The sequence below is a fragment of the Oncorhynchus gorbuscha genome, linkage group LG04 (genome assembly GCF_021184085.1).
Source record: "Oncorhynchus gorbuscha isolate QuinsamMale2020 ecotype Even-year linkage group LG04, OgorEven_v1.0, whole genome shotgun sequence".
In the NCBI taxonomy this organism is placed as follows: Eukaryota; Metazoa; Chordata; class Actinopteri; order Salmoniformes; family Salmonidae; genus Oncorhynchus; species Oncorhynchus gorbuscha.
The window spans coordinates 25,999,056-26,017,506 of record NC_060176.1 but is presented as its reverse complement, the minus strand read 5'-3'; the positions used below and the strand labels follow the sequence as shown (position 1 = coordinate 26,017,506).

At 43.8% G+C, this 18,451-nt stretch overlaps 1 protein-coding gene across 1 annotated transcript; it reads right to left on the bottom strand.

Moving 5' to 3' along the window:
* Nucleotides 1-1,944: 1,944 nt before the first annotated feature.
* LOC124033889 (Y+L amino acid transporter 2) lies at nucleotides 1,945-18,446 on the bottom strand. Its single transcript, XM_046346279.1, has 10 exons — nucleotides 18,322-18,446; nucleotides 8,936-9,511; nucleotides 8,220-8,345; nucleotides 7,960-8,104; nucleotides 7,408-7,531; nucleotides 6,856-6,959; nucleotides 4,693-4,789; nucleotides 4,276-4,425; nucleotides 3,920-4,103; nucleotides 1,945-3,791 (listed from the first exon to the last, which is right to left on the bottom strand). The coding sequence occupies exons 2-10, from the start codon at nucleotides 9,435-9,437 to the stop codon at nucleotides 3,724-3,726; spliced, it is 1,500 nt and encodes a 499-aa protein (XP_046202235.1). The 5' UTR covers nucleotides 9,438-9,511; nucleotides 18,322-18,446; the 3' UTR covers nucleotides 1,945-3,723.
* Between the last annotated feature and the right edge of the window lie 5 nt (nucleotides 18,447-18,451).

The following is an 18,451-nucleotide window of genomic DNA, read 5'->3' as shown; positions in this document are numbered from 1 at the left end:
TCAGCAGTCTGTCCTCAGTCGCAACACTTATTACTGAGTTCCAAACTGCTTCTGGAAGCAACATCAGCAAAATAACTGTTAGTCGGGAGCTTCATGAAATGGGTTTCCATGGCCGAGCAGCCACACACAAGCCTAAGATCACCATACTCAATTCCAAGCGTCGGCTGGAGTGGTGTAAACCTCGGCGCCATTGGACTCTGGAGCAGTGGAAACGCGTTCTCTGGGGTGATGAGTCACGCTTCACCAACTAGCAGTCCAACAGACAAATCTGGGCTTTGCAGATGCCAGGAGAACACTACCTGCCCAAAATGCGTAGTGCCAACTTTAACATTTGGTGAAGGAAGAATAATGGTATCGGGCTGTTTTTCATGGTTCAGGTTAGGCCCCTTAGTTCCAGTGAAGGGAAATCTTTACACTACAGCATACAATGACATTCTAGACGATTCTGTGCTTCCAACACTGTGGCAACAGTTTCAAGAAGGCCCTTTCCTGTTTAAACATGACAATGCCCCCATGCACAAAGCGAGGTCCATACAGAAATGGTTTCTCGAGATCGGTGTGGAAGAACTTGACTGACCTGCACAGAGCCCTGATTATAACTGAATTATTAGGATGTTGGTGAGATGGTTTGGACTGCGTGTTTGCATGTTGTGCATGGTAGTACGTACGTGTAAGCGTATGGTAGTGATTGTGCATCTGAAAGTGATACTATGTGTGGGTCTACATTCCCTGTCACGCGGGAGCTTGTACTCTTGATGTGTGATGAAAGTGATACTATGTGTGGGTCTACATTCCCTGTCACGCGGGAGCTTGTACTCTTGATGTGTGATGAAAGTGATACTATGTGTGGGTCTACATTCCCTGTCACACGGGAGCTTGTACTCTTGATGTGTGATGAAAGTGATACTATGTGTGGGTCTACATTCCCTGTCACGCGGGAGCTTGTACTCTTGATGTGTGATGAAAGTGATACTATGTGTGGGTCTACATTCCCTGTCACACGGGAGCTTGTACTCTTGATGTGTGATGAAAGTGATACTATGTGTGGGTCTACATTCCCTGTCACGCGGGAGCTTGTACTCTTGATGTGTGATGAAAGTGATACTATGTGTGGGTCTACATTCCCTGTCACGCGGGAGCTTGTACTCTTGATGTGTGATGAAAGTGATACTATGTGTGGGTCTACATTCCCTGTCACACGGGAGCTTGTACTCTTGATGTGTGATGAAAGTGATACTATGTGTGGGTCTACATTCCCTGTCACACGGGAGCTTGTACTCTTGATGTGTGATGAAAGTGATACTATGTGTGGGTCTACATTCCCTGTCACACGGGAGCTTGTACTCTTGATGTGTGATGAAAGTGATACTATGTGTGGGTCTACATTCCCTGTCACACGGGAGCTTGTACTCTTGATGTGTGATGAAAGTGATACTATGTGTGGGTCTACATTCCCTGTCACGCGGGAGCTTGTACTCTTGATGTGTGATGAAAGTGATACTATGTGTGGGTCTACATTCCCTGTCACGCGGGAGCTTGTACTCTTGATGTGTGATGAAAGTGATACTATGTGTGGGTCTACATTCCCTGTCACACGGGAGCTTGTACTCTTGATGTGTGATGAAAGTGATACTATGTGTGGGTCTACATTCCCTGTCACACGGGAGCTTGTACTCTTGATGTGTGATGAAAGTGATACTATGTGTGGGTCTACATTCCCTGTCACACGGGAGCTTGTACTCTTGATGTGTGATGAAAGTGATACTATGTGTGGGTCTACATTCCCTGTCACACGGGAGCTTGTACTCTTGATGTGTGATGAAAGTGACGGCAAATCCCTTCTGTAAATATGTAGATGTGTATAAAATAAAGCTTTCAAAATAACATGTAAGACTTCCCAAAGAAATTGTGCATTGTTGCTGTGATGAATGAAATTATACTGCAAACTGGTTAAGAAGTTTTATTAATAAAACCAATCTTCCATGGAATTAGTATTCAGCAGGCAAACTGACAGAGCCAACTCATTCCTCATATTTAACTTGTTCATGGGTAACAGCGTCTTTCATATTCACTGAATAACTATAAATATTGGCCCAGGAGATCCTTTGCATGGTTAACTTACAGGTACAATAAAGTTAACGTTCTGTTTAATTCACTGCTGCTGCCCCAATAGGCCCATCAAGTGATCCCAACTGTTGGTAAAGCTGACATGGCCTCAGTCACCATGGTCTTTGGAGGGTTACGTTTGCCAATGCTGAGATGACAGTTGGCTATTGCACATTTTCAAAAGTAGTACAGAAGGTCTTTGTGGGAGGGATTCGGGTTTATGGATAAATAGTTTGCATACTACATTAACCTTACTAAGGTCAGTCAGCAGTTCACAGACAAATGAGCATCTCAACTGAAGTAACACCAGAAAGGAGGGCTGGGGGGGAAAAAAACACTGAACAACCATGTAGTAGCAGACGGTGAGTCATTTGTTCCCCTTTTCCAATAAACCATCATCCATAGCGCCAAGAGAACAAGACCGTAGCATCACCTTTAGGAAATACATTTGAATATTTATGAAAACCGGTCTGTTTGCATGTCCCTTCTGGATATGCAGACAGTGTACAAAACATTAGGAACGACTTCCTAATATTGAGTTTTTGCCCTCAGAACAGCCTCGATTTGTCTGGCTTGAACTCTACAAAGTGTCGAAAGCATTCCACAGGGATGCTGGCCCATGTTGACTCCAATGCTTCCCACAGTTGTCTCAAGCTGGATGGATGGCCTTTTGGTGTTGGACCATTCTTGATACGGGAAAACTTGAGTGTGAAAAACCCAGTAGAGTTGCAGTTGACACTCAAACCAGTGCGCCTGACAGCTACTACCATACCCAAGGACATTTAAATAGTTTGGTCTTGCCAGTTCACCCTCTGAATGGCACACATGCACAACCCATGTCTCAAGAATAAAAATAAAAAAATACTTATTTAACCTTTCTCATAACCATCATCTACACTGATTGAAGTAGATTTAACAGGTTACATCAATAAGCGATAATAGATTTCACCTGGACAGTCATGGAAAGAGCAGGTATTCCTAATGTTTTGTACACTCAGTGTATATGTATTTGACAGGCACAGCATATTAAAAAGTGCATACCTATACCCTCTGACATCAAAACAACCTCTATAGGTCATTCCATCACGAGATAAGAGATGTACTGCCATCTTACATAGATCTCCAGCCTCTAAGAAGGGAGAGAACAACTCCATATGCTCTGATGTAGATCTCACCCCATACAACAGGCAAGGGACAATGATGTCAGGAGATGGGGAGAAGTGAAACTATGAGTAGTATAATGACATAAGGACGAGGGGATGTCCTAGAGTACTGGCCAGACGACCATGGCTTTTCTTGGGATCTGTCCTTGTCCAATGCTTAACTTCACATGAACCATCAGGCATCAGGTTGGCAACAGTGGAAAGCAACTGGAGTCCCACACTGTCACCTCTCTATACCTGTCTGTGCGTGTAAACGTGTGTATAGTGTCCCAACTTGTAAACTACAGACTAACATAGTAGTGAGACATTCTGGTAAAATTATTAAATATTCCCATGTCTTTGCAAAAAACAAATAGGTGAATTTCCATGATTTGGTCCCATGTGTCTTATTTGTGAATTGCAGAGGGTGGTGGGTAATATGGTGAGAACTTTGTGTCATGGTTGGGAGTGAGGTTTACCCACTGATGTCCATCTCAGTGAGCACACAGAAACAGGTGAGCTGGGTAAAGCGTGTGAAAGAACCTAGCACAAGTGAAAGAAAGAGGGTTAGCGAAAATTCATTAAATTACTAAAAATGAAAATACTGTTTCCACATCTTTCAATTTGGAAACAGGCTGAGGAAAGGGTCTTATTGAGAGAGGCTAACTCACGTAGTAACTTGGTAATGTAGGGTGGGCGTTTGGACTCGGGCAGGTGGATGCCCAGGAAGTAGACCGGCACTCCGGAGAGGGCAATGGCGATGCCAATGAGAGAGTTGACGGTGTCACTGTACAGTGGCACTGCCACGAGGAACACAGTGCAACAACAGAAGATGATGGGGTACAACAGGGTCAACTGCACACAGGAACACATAGGGGAGACAAGCACAGACATGGAAGGAAGAAGAAAATAGCATTAATTGTTGCCTTACATGTAACTACGTGTCATCCAAGAGATTTGATCTTTAGTCTATTAATTGATAAAGTATGAACATATTAGTTCACAAGTGAGACAGTCAAGTTCTCACCTTGAGTGGTCTGGGTCTGTCTGGTTCCTTCCAGCGCAGGTAGATCTGCCCGGCGATAGACAGACCCATAAAGAACCAGTAGCTGAAGCTGTAGTAGTTGATCAGCTGGAAGACATCCTCTACAGTCAGGTAAACCAAGGCCATGGCACACTGTGGATACACAACAACAAAGACACTGGTCAACAGAGGCAGGATGTATGACTCACCAGCAGGGAGAGACATGGCTCATCAGCATCATCCACACCAGATAGTTAGGAAGCTGCACTGGGCATGTCCATCCACCAGGTGTCAGCATTGACAGCAGCTTTGAGTTGATGTGGACAGTGGAGATGTTTCTACTTTGTTTGTTTAGCATTAAGTTGATGAAATAGTTCTAAAGTGTGCGATGTAAGTGATGTAAGGAAAGAGGGTGCTTACGTTGAAGAGCAGAGCAGGGACAGGAGTATACCTCTCCGCATGAATCATTGATAAGGCGTCCGGGAGGTGACCTTCACGAGCACCCACGAAGAACAGCCTGCCAACGGCGGAGGTATCACTTAGTGCTGAGCGATTAGTGTTTTTTTCTTTGGTCGGTCCAGTTTCGTGTAGATTTTTTAAAAGATATTGATTTTTTAAAAACATTAAATGCACTATGCGTTATGTGGGTTGAACAACACAGAATAAAACAATTAATACAAGTCCCATGATGGTAGTGACTGCCCATTACTGCTTATCAATTATTAAAATCAGTTATCCACATTATTTTACTTAATAAAATATTTCATTTGTTTTATTTGATTCCAAGTCATCTCAATTGAGCTGCTGCCTATGCAGTCTGACAAAATCACAATTTTAATAGTTCTTCTAAGTAAATAAGGGTTTACTTTTATGACTGCTAAATACCAACTATCAATCACTTTTGATAATGTATTTTCAGGTAGAGATACCTCGAAGCAACTGCTCTCTACTTCTTTCAATCGCGCCTCTTCTGTCTCTTCTCTCCCTCTCCGTGGTCATTATAGTCAATTATCACGTTTTCTGCGCCAAACTATGCAGAACATTGGTCTACTGGTAACTACAACAACTCACTGCTACGTCACACAGTCCAGGCATGATCTGAGATTATGACTAGTGAGACTGCAGCCAATGTGTGCATTGAGCTCACAGGAAGAAAAACAAAAGGGGGAAAAAAACAAACAAAATGAAATTCAAATAATTGAACAGATGTCGGTCAATTAGTTATTTTTCAAACAACTGACATTTCAGTTAATCACTCAGCACTAGCAGCCACTAGAGCATCTGGACAACATAATGGTAAATCTGTGGCACACAGCATGCACTGTGGAATTGGCTATTTCAGCCACACCCATTGCTCACAGATGTATAAAATCGAGCACACAGCGATGCAATCTCCATAGACAAACATTGGCAGTAGAATGGCCTTACTGAAGGGCTCAGTGACTTTCAACATGCACCGTCCTAAGATGCCATCTTTCCAACAAGTCAGTAGGTCAACCTTCTACCCTGCTAGAGCTGCCCCAGTCAACTGTAAGTGGTGTTATTGTGAAGTGAAAATGTCTAGGAGCAGCAACAGCTCAGCAGTCTGTCCTCAGTTGCAACACTTATTACTGAGTTCCAAACTGCTTCTGGAAGCAACATCAGCAAAATAACTGTTAGTCGGGAGCTTCATGAAATGGGTTTCCATGGCCGAGCAGCCACACACAAGCCTAAGATCACCATACTCAATTCCAAGCGTCGGCTGGAGTGGTGTAAACCTCGGCGCCATTGGACTCTGGAGCAGTGGAAACGCGTTCTCTGGGGTGTTGAGTCACACTTCACCAACTGGCAGTCCAACAGACAAATCTGGGCTTTGCAGATGCCAGGAGAACACTACCTGCCCAAATGCGTAGTGCCAACTTTAACATTTGGTGAAGGAAGAATAATGGTATGGGGCTGTTTTTCATGGTTCAGGTTAGGCCCCTTAGTTCCAGTGAAGGGAAATCTTTACACTACAGCATACAATGACATTCTAGACGATTCTGTGCTTCCAACATTGTGGCAACAGTTTCAAGAAGGCCCTTTCCTGTTTAAACATGACAATGCCCCCATGCACAAAGCGAGGGCCATACAGAAATGGTTTCTCGAGATCGGTGTGGAAGAACTTGACTGACCTGCACAGAGCCCTGACCTCAACGAACACCTTTGAGATAAATTGAAACGCTGACTACGAGCCAGGCCTGACATCAGTGCCCAACCTCACTAATGTTCTTGAGGCTGAATGGCTGTAAGTCCCCGCAGCAATGTTCCAACATCTAGTGGAAAGCCTTCCCAGAAGAGTAGAGGCTGTTATGGCAGGAAATGGGGGACAGACTCCATATTAATGACCGTGATTTTGGAACGAGACGTTCGACGAGCAGGTGTCCACATACTTTTCGTGTACCTCCATAGCCATTACCAGAAAACAACTCCAGCTGGTGTTTATTATAGAAGGTCACTGTAAAAACCATCAGAGTACAACATAACATCGAGGCCTTAGACTGAACAGCAAGACCATAAAGCTTAGGGCATTGTATGGGAGAGCGAGCGGGTCACAGGATTTACCTGGATGCGGCGATAATAGAGGAGTTTAGCCCTCCGTAACAGGACAGAGCCACAGCGATGGGGATGGTCCAGCTCATCACTCCCAGAGTGTGGTCCGCAAACGTCTACAGAGGAGAAGATAAAACATATTTCACACAGGATATTATTTTTTTTTTAAACGCACACTTTTCCGGGGGGTGTCACTTTTACACATGGCTAAAGAAAGATCCATATCTAAAACGGGAGTCTGTCGGACTCCAATTAAACATCCTGACTGTCAACGGGCCAGGCGGCCCAGCCCTGACACGGTCGCCTGAGGGTGAGCAGGTGCTTATAGAAACAAAGACAAACAGGCCCAAGAACAGAACATAAACTCAAAATATATATATATATAAAACATTTTCAAAAAACAAGCAAGGGCATTGATTGCATGGTAATTACTTCAACGTGTGGCACATTCCCGGAAATCAGAGCAGTAAGTAATCTGCCCTTCAACAGAGACCCATTGGCCCAATAAACTAAATAAAACCCATTCCATGACATAAAAGTGAGCGCTCTCAATTCGGAACTCACCACAGCCACAGCGTCACTGGCGAGGATGGCACTCATGTCCAGCACGGCGTAGTAAGCCACGTTAGTCATGATATATATGATTGTGACAATGGGCATGGAGATGGCAATGGACAGGGGCAGGTTCCTATGGGAACAGGGTCAAGAGGTCAAACATGATCATTCACACAGTATACGTCTCTCTTTGCTTTGGCATATACTCTAGCCGGAGTTAACTTGCTTAAACAAAACAGTGCAACATGGTGGTAAGGTTACATGTCAATGGCGTTAATGTGTGAATGTACATACAGTGGGTTCTACTTTGGAATAACACCCAGCTGCCAGCAATCACTATGGAACTCCATTATCTACCACTGCATTCACACTTCCTTGTTACCAAAGCTTCCTCCAATTAGTAATGGAACCCAGTTACCGTTCTAGCATGGGAGCGGAGCAGTTTGTGCTTCAGCCGACCCCTCTGTTGGAGTCGTTGTCGGTCAGTCTAGTTAATGACGGACTACAGAGGCGGAAATCAAGCGGTATGTTTGGTACGTGTTGTCAGGACGTCATGAGTACCTCTCTGGGTCCTTGATCTCCTCGGTAACAAAGTTGAGTGTGTCCCAGCCCGAGTAGGAGAACAGGGCAGAGTACAGGGCCAAGGCAATGTCTCCTGGGTCTGTGGAAGAGCCCTGGAATGACGCCTCAAAGTTCACGGTGTATCCTGAGAGGAGGCAGACAATAATTACTACACAACCTCTCATGCAATGGGATAAAAACCGGATACGAAAATGAAATCAACCGTAATGTGTTGGCAGCAGTGTTACAGTGTCACTGACCTTGGCATAGTTTCACTACGCCTGTGATGATGATGACGATGAGGGCAAGAACTTTGGCGTAAGTGAAGACATCCTGCACCCTGGTGCCCCACTTCACGTAGGCCGAGTTGATGAATGTCAGCAAACCTAGGGCCAACCAAAGACAGGAGTGTTCACACAACATCAGAAGACTAGTACTTAGCAGAGGACTGTTATAGATCAAAGACCAAATATTTTTACTGTGCTGTGAGAGTCTTTCAAATCACAGAGCACTCATTCAATTAGTTACATGTTACAATTCACAGGTCACATGAAGAGAGGACTCGAAGCTTCTTAACTCAAGAGTAGTTCTGCCCTGCCCTGTTCTGTTCTGTTCTGTCGGGCTGCTGTCTGTACAGATGCACAGCGCAGTGAGTGCACACGCATGCATGAAAACAGTGTATCAGTGAATCAGTTAATGTACCCTGTAACGCAGGAACAGTATGTACTAATTCTGCCTGTTGAAGTCACGTAGCGTTACTGAAATGGGTAGGAGGTAGGAAGGTACTGGAAAACCTGAAGAGCAAGTCCTACTAAGAGCAATTTGAGAGCGTTCTAAGTTACTCAACTGGAATTAAACGGTCTGCTAATGTCCTATTTGCATTTTCAGAGAGTCCTTTGATGCTTTGTTTGCCATTCGTGAGAAAAGGATAAAGTGAAGCAGAGAGTGCCTAAGCGCGTCCTAAGGGTTTACTCACATATGCAGGCGGCTGCGATGAGGCGCGAAGCTGAGTAGGGTGGCTCACACGTGGGGAAGAGCGGCTGCACCAGGTAGTTAGCGAACGTTATGGCGATGACTGCCTGACTGGTGGGCTCAATGATGAGCAGTGATGTCCACAGGCGAATAAAGGCAATGAATGGACCAAAGGACTCCAGGATATAGGCATAGCTGGCCCCGGACTTGGTGATGGTGGTGCCCAGCTCTGCGTAACACAGAGCGCCGACCACTGAGAATATTCCACCGACGGCCCAGATGACCAGCGACAGGCCGTAGGAGGCGCTGTAGATGAGCACGCCCTTGGGAGACACGAAGATGCCCGAGCCAATCATGTTGCCTACGATGAGGCTGACTCCGTTGAGCAGGGAGATCTCCTTCTTCATCTGCATGCTTTCTTTAGCCTGCTCGGGGGCCACGGCGTCGGTGTCGTCGGGGGGAGAGGAGCTCTCGTTCAGCTTCCTGGACTCATCCCGGTTCTCCATGCTGGGACTGTCTGTGGGCCTGGCTGGCTGGCTACTTCTGGGAAGAGGGTCCCCTCTGATTGGGTGCCACCTGCCTTAAGAGACAAGAAAGGGGAAGACGGAGAATTTGAGATTTGAAAGAGGGAAAACTGGCGTAGCTAATGCCTCTGAAGCAGGCAGAGAGCGTGGAGTGGTCTAATCCAAATGTATTCCATCTACTCTCTAGACCCAATCCCTGGTGTAGCAAACACACCCACAGCTCTGTGGGCCAATGCGCCCATCATCTCACACCTGTCGAAATTGTATTACTTAAAAAAAAAAATTAATTAAGAAATGATTTTGACAATAACCCAATTGCATCGTCTATGGCAATGTTTGACAGCCATCGTCAATGTTGACGACATTGCGATGTCACAAAACAACAGGTTTAGTCCATTTGAATTTGTGCATTTTATATAAAAGTCAACAGATACATTATTTAGCCTATAACAATCTTTAACACTTGAATGAACATTGATTTAGGCAAAAAAAAAAAAAAAAAAATAGGCCTATTTTGCCTGTCAAACTGTAAAAATCCTTTCATGTAGGCCTACAAATTGGAGAATAAATAAAGTAGCCTAAACATAAGTACAAAAAGAACCTAAATTTAGTGCAAAGAAACAGTGCAAATAAATCCTTCAAGGTTTGACAGAATATTCCAGCCTATCCTATAGGCTATGTCTTTCGATTAAGATTAATCTGGATTTGAATGAAAAATATGAAATTTAAAAAAGTGCAATGAGTTGTTTTTTTTTACCATGTCTTAGGCCGCATTAAAGGTTTCTGGCGAGGAACACCAGCATGCCCACCCAGTGGCGAACTCAGCAGGATGACGGACTTGTAAATACTTAGCCCAGAGTATTTCTTTTATACAGGAGTAATAGAAGGTCTAGTTCACTAATTTTGTGGGGGGACCCTCACACCCCTACTTCCCACAGCTATGCTGATATGAGTATTTGTATGGACAATAGTACATGGTCCAACCAATTTGAAAATAAATGCAGTCTAGACTAGATTTTATTTAAATAACTAGGTTTAACACCGTTTAGGCCTAGAAATGTGTCCTTTACATATTTTGGTTCTTCCTGCTGGTCCATTGACACCTCCGTGTGCACCCCCTAGAAAGATAAAAGAAGATACGATTGAATCTCCAAAAATATTTGGACAGGATGGGACGATGTGTCACTCTAGACATCTGCCAACCCTAAAGTGATGCGTTTTTGTTGTCCAATCTACATGGGTAGTAGGTGAGTCAGAAAGATAATGTTCCTTTTTCAGGACACTGTCTGTCAAAGATAATTCATAAAAATCCAAATAACTTCACAGATCTTCATTGTAAAAGGGTTTAAACACTGTTTCCCATGCTTGTTCAATTAACCATAAACAATTAATGAACATGCACCTGTGGAACAGTCGTTAAGACACTAACAGTTTACAGACGGTAGACAATGAAGGTCACAGTTATGAAAACTTAGGACACTAAAAGAGGCCTTCTACTGACTCTGAAAAACACCAAAAGAAAGATGCCCAGGGTCCCTGCTCATCTGCGTGAATGTGCCTTAGGCATGCTACAAGGAGGCATGAGGACTGTAGCTGTGGCCAGGGCAATAAATTGCAATGTCCGTACTGTGAGACGCCTAAGACAGCGCTACAGGGAGGCAGTGGCAGACCACGTGTAACAACACCTGCCAGGATCGGTACAGCCGAACATCATACCTGCGGCTCAGCGACAGGATGGCAACAACAACTACCAGAGTTACACCAGGAACGCACAATCCCTCCAGCAGTGCTCAGACTGTCCGAAATAGGCTGAGAGAGGCTGGACGGAGGGCTTGTAGGCATGTTGTAAGGCAGGTCCTCACCAGACATCACTGGCAACAACATCACCTATGAGCACAAACCCACCGTTGCTGGACCAGACAGGACTGGCAAAAAGTGCTCTTCACTGACGAGTTGCGGTTGTCTCACCAGGGGTGATGGTCGGATTCATGTTTATCATACACCGAAGCCTGTACTCTGGAGAGGGATCAATTTGGAGGTGGAGGGTCCGTTATGGTATGGGGCAGTGTGTCACAGCATCATCGGACGGAGCTTGTTGTCATTGCAGACATCCTCCTCCCTCATGTGGTACGCTTCCTGCAGGCTCATCCTGACATGACCCTCCAGCATGACAATGCCACCAGCCATACTGCTCGTTCTGTACGTGATTTCCTGCAAGACAGGAATGTCAGTGTTCTGCCATGGCTAGCAAAGAGCCCAGATCTCAATCCCATTGAGCACGTCAGGGACCTGTTGGATTGGAGGGTGAGGTCTAGGGCCATTCCCCCAAGAAATGTCCAGGAACTTGCAGGTGCCTTGGTGGAAGAGTGGGGCAACACCTCACAGCAAGAACTGGCAAATCTGGTGCAGTCCATGAGGATGAGATGCACTGCAGTACTTAATGCAGCTGGTGGCCACACCAGATACTAACTGTTACTTTTGATTAATGTGTCCCTTTGTTCAGGGACACATTATTCCATTTCTGTTAGTCACATGTCTGTGGAACTGGTTCAGTTTATGTCTCAGTTGGTGAATCTTGTTATGTTCGTACAAATATTTACACATGTTAAGTTTGCTGAAAATAAAACGCAGTTGACAGTGAGAGAACGTTTCTTTCTTTGCTGTTTATATACATGTTTTTGCTGTTTATATACATTTTACGGACACAAGGTATTTCATAATCGTTATTTTTTAATCCCATCCTTTAGTCCCATCAACCCCTTCCATCAATCTCCGAATCTGTCATGTTTGAATTTCCCACTTTAATACGTAACAATTAAAAACATTATTGCGGCCAGCCTGCATTCTAAATAGCAGCGTTGCGATACCGTAGGCCTGTAACTACGTGAAACATAAACGTTAGGCTTAACATTAGAAAATGACGACAAATTAAATAAAACAAACATGTACCCATTAAAGCAAAGCTATAGGCTACTTCAAGCCCTAGCACCACAAACTGCAGCAGCGTAGACGTCAATAACTAGGCATGACTTATTCTACGATTATACCATCTGCTTGTCAAGAGATTGACAATATGCTTGGCCTATAATGAGGGTGTCTGTGTGAGTTAGAAGTAACATTAGCGGAAAATGGCTAACCTTGGGTGTAGGCAGTTATAATGAGTTGCAGGGGACGCATACAGAACGTAGTGTAGAGAACAAACACTCTTTTGTTAGATAACAGGAGCCAGGTGTGTGATAACTGTAGAGAGTATGAGCGCATAGATATTCCACACAGCTACAATGCCTGACCGCTGAAGCGCCTAGGGGGCTGGGACCAGCTCGTGCGCCAACAATCAACGATAGGCTGAGTGAGTTTAAACCTCGCCCAGTCTCTACTCTGACAGGACGGCTCGGAAGCAGGAACTACTTCTGTCAGAGTATATTATAATAACTTTGTCAGGAACAAGTTAGTTCTCTGTTCTACCCTGCGTGGTGTTACAGCGGACCCGTGTATACGAAAATTGCATTTACCACTTATTGCTTAGCTAATAAAAAAGTACATAGTTTACAATCGGTGACTCAGTGTAATATTTATCCTGATACCAGATTCGATTGACGCAACCCTTAACAGTAACCAAAAGGTTGCAAGTTAAAATCCCAGAGCTGACAAGGTACAAATCTGTTGTTCTGCCCCTCAACAGGCAGTTAACCCACTGTTCCGTCATTGAAAATAATAATTTGTTCTTGCCTAGTTAAATAAAAAAGGTTTAAAAAAAATGTATTTTTAAATTAAGCATAATTACTTTTTACCATATCATTTTGATGAAGACAGGTGAGAGGTAAACTGACTTCTTTGAGTGAAATTAAATGTATGAATTGCTCAGAAAGGTGACGTGAGTGTAAGGGTGGGAGCCCCATGCAGCCCCATGTGCTGAAAGTGGCACCTTTAATTCCTACCCTACTCTCTAGGAAACCTTCAAATACACGCCGTTATATTCCACTGCTCCAGAGTCCAAATGCGGCAAACTTTACATTACTCTAGCTGATGCTTGGCATTGCGCATGGTGATCTTAGGCTGCTTGGCCATGGAAACCCATTTCATGGAGCTCCCGACAAACAGTTATTGTGCTGATGTTGGAAGTCGGTATTGAATGTTGCAACCGAGCACAGACGATTTTTTACACGCTACACACTTCAGCACTCGGTGGTCCCGCTCTCTGAGCTTGTTTGGCTTACCACTACATGGCTGAGCAGTTGTTGCTCCTGGATGCTTCTACCTCACAATAACAGTACTTACGGGGGCAGCTCTAACAGGGCAGAAATTTGACGAACTGACTTGTTGGTAAGGTGGCATCCTATGACGGTGCCACGTTGAAAGTCACTGAGCTCTACAGTAATACCACTACTGTCAATGTTGGGCTATGGAGATTGCATGGCTGTGTGCTCGATTTTATACAGCTGTCAGCAACAGGTGTGGCTGAAATAGCAGAATCCACTAACTTGAAGGGGTGTACACAGACACACAAAAGTAATGTATTTTGGCCATATCGCCCAGCACTATGGGATGGTGTATCACTCTGGAAACACCATGCCACAGCAGTACAGCCCAGTCAGCCCAGACACAACAATGGTCGTCCTTATCACTGATGACGATGAGACGGCCTAAATGGAGGAAGTCAAGATGCCTGGCCGTGTGGTGCCAGAACAACCTCTCCCTCAAAAGTCAGACAAAGGAAAAACAGAGGGCAGAGCATGCCCCTAATCACGTCGACGGGGCTGTAGTCTAGACGGTCGAGAGCTTCAAGTTCCCTGGTGTCCACATCATTAAGGATCTATCATGGTCCAAACACACCAACACAGTCATGACGTGGGCACAACATCTCTTCCCCCACAGGAGGCTGAAAAGACTTTGCATGGGCCCTTAAATCCTCAGAAAGTTCTACAGCTGCACCATTGAGAGCATCTTGACTGGCTGAGTCTCCGCTTGGTATGGCAAATGCTCGGCATCCAACCGCAAGGTGCTACAGAGTGTAGTGTGTACGCCCCAGCACGTCACTGGGGCCAGGCTCCCTGCCATCCATAACTTCTATACCAGGCAGTGTAAGATTGAAGGCCCTAAAAATGGTTGAAGACTCCAGCCACCCAAGTCACAGTCTGTTCTCTCTGCTACCGCACAGGAAGCGGTACCTGAGTGCCAAGTCTGGGACTAAAAGTCTCCTGAACAGCTTCTACCCCAAAGCCATAAGACTGCTGAAGAGGTTAATTGAATGGCTACCCGGGCTCTCTGCTTTTCAGCCCGTACATAGTACTTCAATCAATCACCCAAACTACCCAGTACACTGACTCGGTACCGGTACTCCTTGTATATAGCCTCGCTATTGTTATTTTATTGTATTACGTTTCTTTTTATCCATTTGTTAATTTTCATACTTTTTAACTGCATTGTTGGGAAAGGGACAGTAAGTAAGCATTTCACAGTAAAGTCTACATTTGTTGTATTTGGCGCATGTGACAAATACAATTTGATTTGACAGTGGCCATGACACTGAATAAGACATTAAGTCCAGTGTTGCTGAGCGGGTATGTCCGGTCTGTGAGTCATGTTCTTATGGCACAGGGCCAGCAGATCCTTTTTGCTTTGCGCTTTGAAATGGCTTCTGTACTGTTACTACTACAGGATCTGATGGCTATTGTTTTGCTCTTGTTTTTGCAAAAAGGAGTGAGTTAGTGTTGCGAGTCAATGACTGGATATCAGAGGTCTCATTTATTCACCTTGATATAGGGCTTAGCGATATAGCCAAAATATCAAAGCACAATATTTTTCTTATCTTTGACGGTATTTGAGGTTTCTGAATATTAAAAGCACAAAATATATGTTTCATGAGTAGTGCATGACAACCAATTAATTCTAAGTGGTTTAAATCCATTCTGATAGTCCTAGTTTGGTTGAGTATACATCAAAGTTGACAGTGAACTAGTCCAATTTGTCCAACTTTTAATTTATTTAGCACTGTATCAAAAATACCTTTATAGACAGTATTGCAAATACCAATTGCACACACACACACACACACACACACACACACACACACACACACACACACACACACACACACACACACACACACACACACACACACACACACACACACACACACACACACACACACACACACACACACACACACACACACACACACACACACACACACACAGTATTTAGTCAGCCACCAATTGTGCAGGTTCTCCCACTTAAAAAGATGAGAGGCCTGTAATTTATCATAGGTACACTTCAACTATGACAGACAAAATGAGAAAAAAAAACGACATATGGTCCATTCATTCTTTCCTTTACACAGATCAGTTGTCCTGGTCCCTTTGCAGAAAATCAGCCCCAAAGCATGATGTTTCCACCCCCATGCTTCACAGTAAGTATGGTGTTCTTTGGATGCAACTCAGCATTCTTTGTCCTCCAAACACAAGTCGAGGTTTTACCAAAAAGTTATATTTTGGTTTCATCTGACCATATGACATTCTCCCAATCTTCTTCTGGATCATCCAAATGCTCTCTAGCAAACTTCAGACGGGCCTGGACATGTACTGGCTTAAGCAGGGGGACATGTCTGGCACTGCAGGATTTGAGTCCCTGGCGGCGTAGTGTGTTACTGATAGTAGGCTTTGTTACTTTGGTCCCAGCTATATATATATATATTTTGCCCAGCCTTACCACCATACTCACAAGGTCTATACACAAAGGAAAGTAATGACTATGGATCTACTATATTATCAGCCTTTCTTTTCAGTAAAAGTATAATTCTGGGCTGAGGCTGACCTTAATCTCTCATGGACAGACTTTGTAAACATAAATGAAGCATATCACCAATGTTCCCTCAATTTTTTTCCCTGGCACATTTCAGGTCTGCTGAGCGCAAACTTAAACTTTGTGAAAAATTCTGTGCAACTTCTGGCACGCATTTACTGTGAACACTGAACCCGCTTTAAGTTACAGTTTCAACAGTGGCGAAGAAGGTTGTTGTGGCTATTTGATCATAATGTAGGCCTACCAGAGTGGCCTTCCATCAAAAACAAATGGAGAAGAAGGCATCCCATAACACTAACATGGAAATAGCTGTTCTGTCATTCAGTCTACAGTGGCAGCAAATGTGTGGTGTTCAATGTAGGCCTAGTCTCATGGAAGGCTTATCATTCACCTGTTTATCCACTTGTCCTTCAGACAAGGAGATTACTGAAACTGTGTTTGATAAAATAAAATACAATTCATTATCATTAGAGTGAAACAGACATATTATGCTACCCTCTGCCTATTGGCTACTTAGCTTATTCAAGAGTCTCAAAAATACAACACTGCCCTTTTAAGACATAAAAAAAGCTCTTTACCTGACTCGCTTTTCAAAGAGGTCTAGAAATGCACACATTTTGTGCTCTTCTAGGAAGCAACCACTCCCCCATTATTGACTAGAAATGAGCTATAACTGGGATAATACCTCACTAACTAGCAAAGAATATGAACAAACGTGCACAGGTGGTTACATGCAGCTCTCGCTTTGTTATAAAAACAAGCGCATCTACTGGCAACCACTCATGCTATAAACAGTCCAGTTTAAAGTGAATGGCACAGATCCATATATCAAATCAAACTGTATTGGTCACATACACATGGTTAGAATATGTTATTTTGAACTGTGGCACACCTTGATTGGATGTAAAATTATGCAGCACATCTAAAATGTTCCTAATTTATTTAGTGGTAATGGCCTCCATCTCATCTGATCCATAATGCAATCTATTTTCTGTGACAATTTTAATGTAAATTGATTACATAGGGTTTATTTGAAATATTTTCATAGTTTTGATATTTCCTTACTCATGATGGTCAATTTGTGTATACCCCTTTAAGAGCGTCATGCCAGAAAGAAGAAAATGTAGCTCAGGTAAAATCGGTTTGGGCAACAAATGACAAGGCCATGCTTAGTTTGTTTGTTTGGCAGGCGCTGTGGAATAGTTACAGTTAGCCCAGAGCCATATATTAAGAAATAAATAACTCTGGCTAAACCTCAAATCAGATATGCCTGTGCTAATGGTTTTCACAGACAAAGTAAAATTATACAAATTAAACAACAGCCTGAGCGCACTGGACACAGATGTAGCCATGTTCATTTGAACGTAATTATCGGACTAGCACTAGGGCGCTCAAGTCAAAATGACCTGTGCACACCTGAGAGTTCCTCAAGCCACATCGGTGAACAGCGGCACACCGGTTGGAAACTAACGTACTGTTACTTTACTAAAATTAAACTCAACTGTACGGTACTCCCTCTACTGTAGTGCACTTTACTGAATTCAATTAATTCAACTGGACTGTGCTGTCCAAACATGTGAAACAGGCTTTTCAAGATCCGGAAAATAAGTCTTCTAGGTGTCTTTTTCAACGTAATTTAGCGTACAGGGTACATTGTTACCCTGGGGATGGTTGTCAGATTGTGACACTCCCATGCCAATTAGATGTTCGTTACCACATGGCTTGATCTACCACATTTTTATCTTGAAATTATGACATAGCAAGCCCTGGATTTTGAGTAAACACTGTGACAACCAACCCCGGTTTCCCCTACAGGAAAATCGTGGCTTATAATTTGTAGCCTTAATGAGATTGTTTTAGAAACAGACCAAAATCAACATCGATATGTTTACTGTAATGTCCAGTAAACCCTATGGAAACGCAAAGGACCAGTTATCTTTTCCATCTTCTTGCCAGGAAATAACAACCCCCCTTTGTCCTACATGGCAGGTAGGCTGTGAATCAGGCATTTACGCGGACTAGTGAAATTAGTAACAGCTACATTCGTATCGGCTATTTGTCTTACCTTTTTATTGTTTTCTGGTTATCGCGCTAGACTGCCTGGTAAAATGTGTGTGGTTGCGGCATCCTCACTGAACACACAGCAGACTAAATGATCATAGTCACGTGACGGCGGCAATAAATGATCACGTGAA

What these genes read in the sequence shown, in the direction of transcription:
- LOC124033889 (XM_046346279.1), bottom strand. Translation starts at nt 9,437, where the DNA reads ATGGAGAACCGGGATGAGTCCAGGAAGCTGAACGAGAGCTCCTCTCCC. An exon ending in GAGATCAAGGACCCAGAGAG is followed by an intron (nt 7,532 to 7,959) that starts GTACTCATGACG and finishes CTGTTCCCATAG; the next exon opens with GAACCTGCCCCTGTCCATTG. An exon ending in TCCCTGCTCTGCTCTTCAAC is followed by an intron (nt 4,426 to 4,692) that starts GTAAGCACCCTC and finishes GTGTATCCACAG; the next exon opens with TGTGCCATGGCCTTGGTTTA.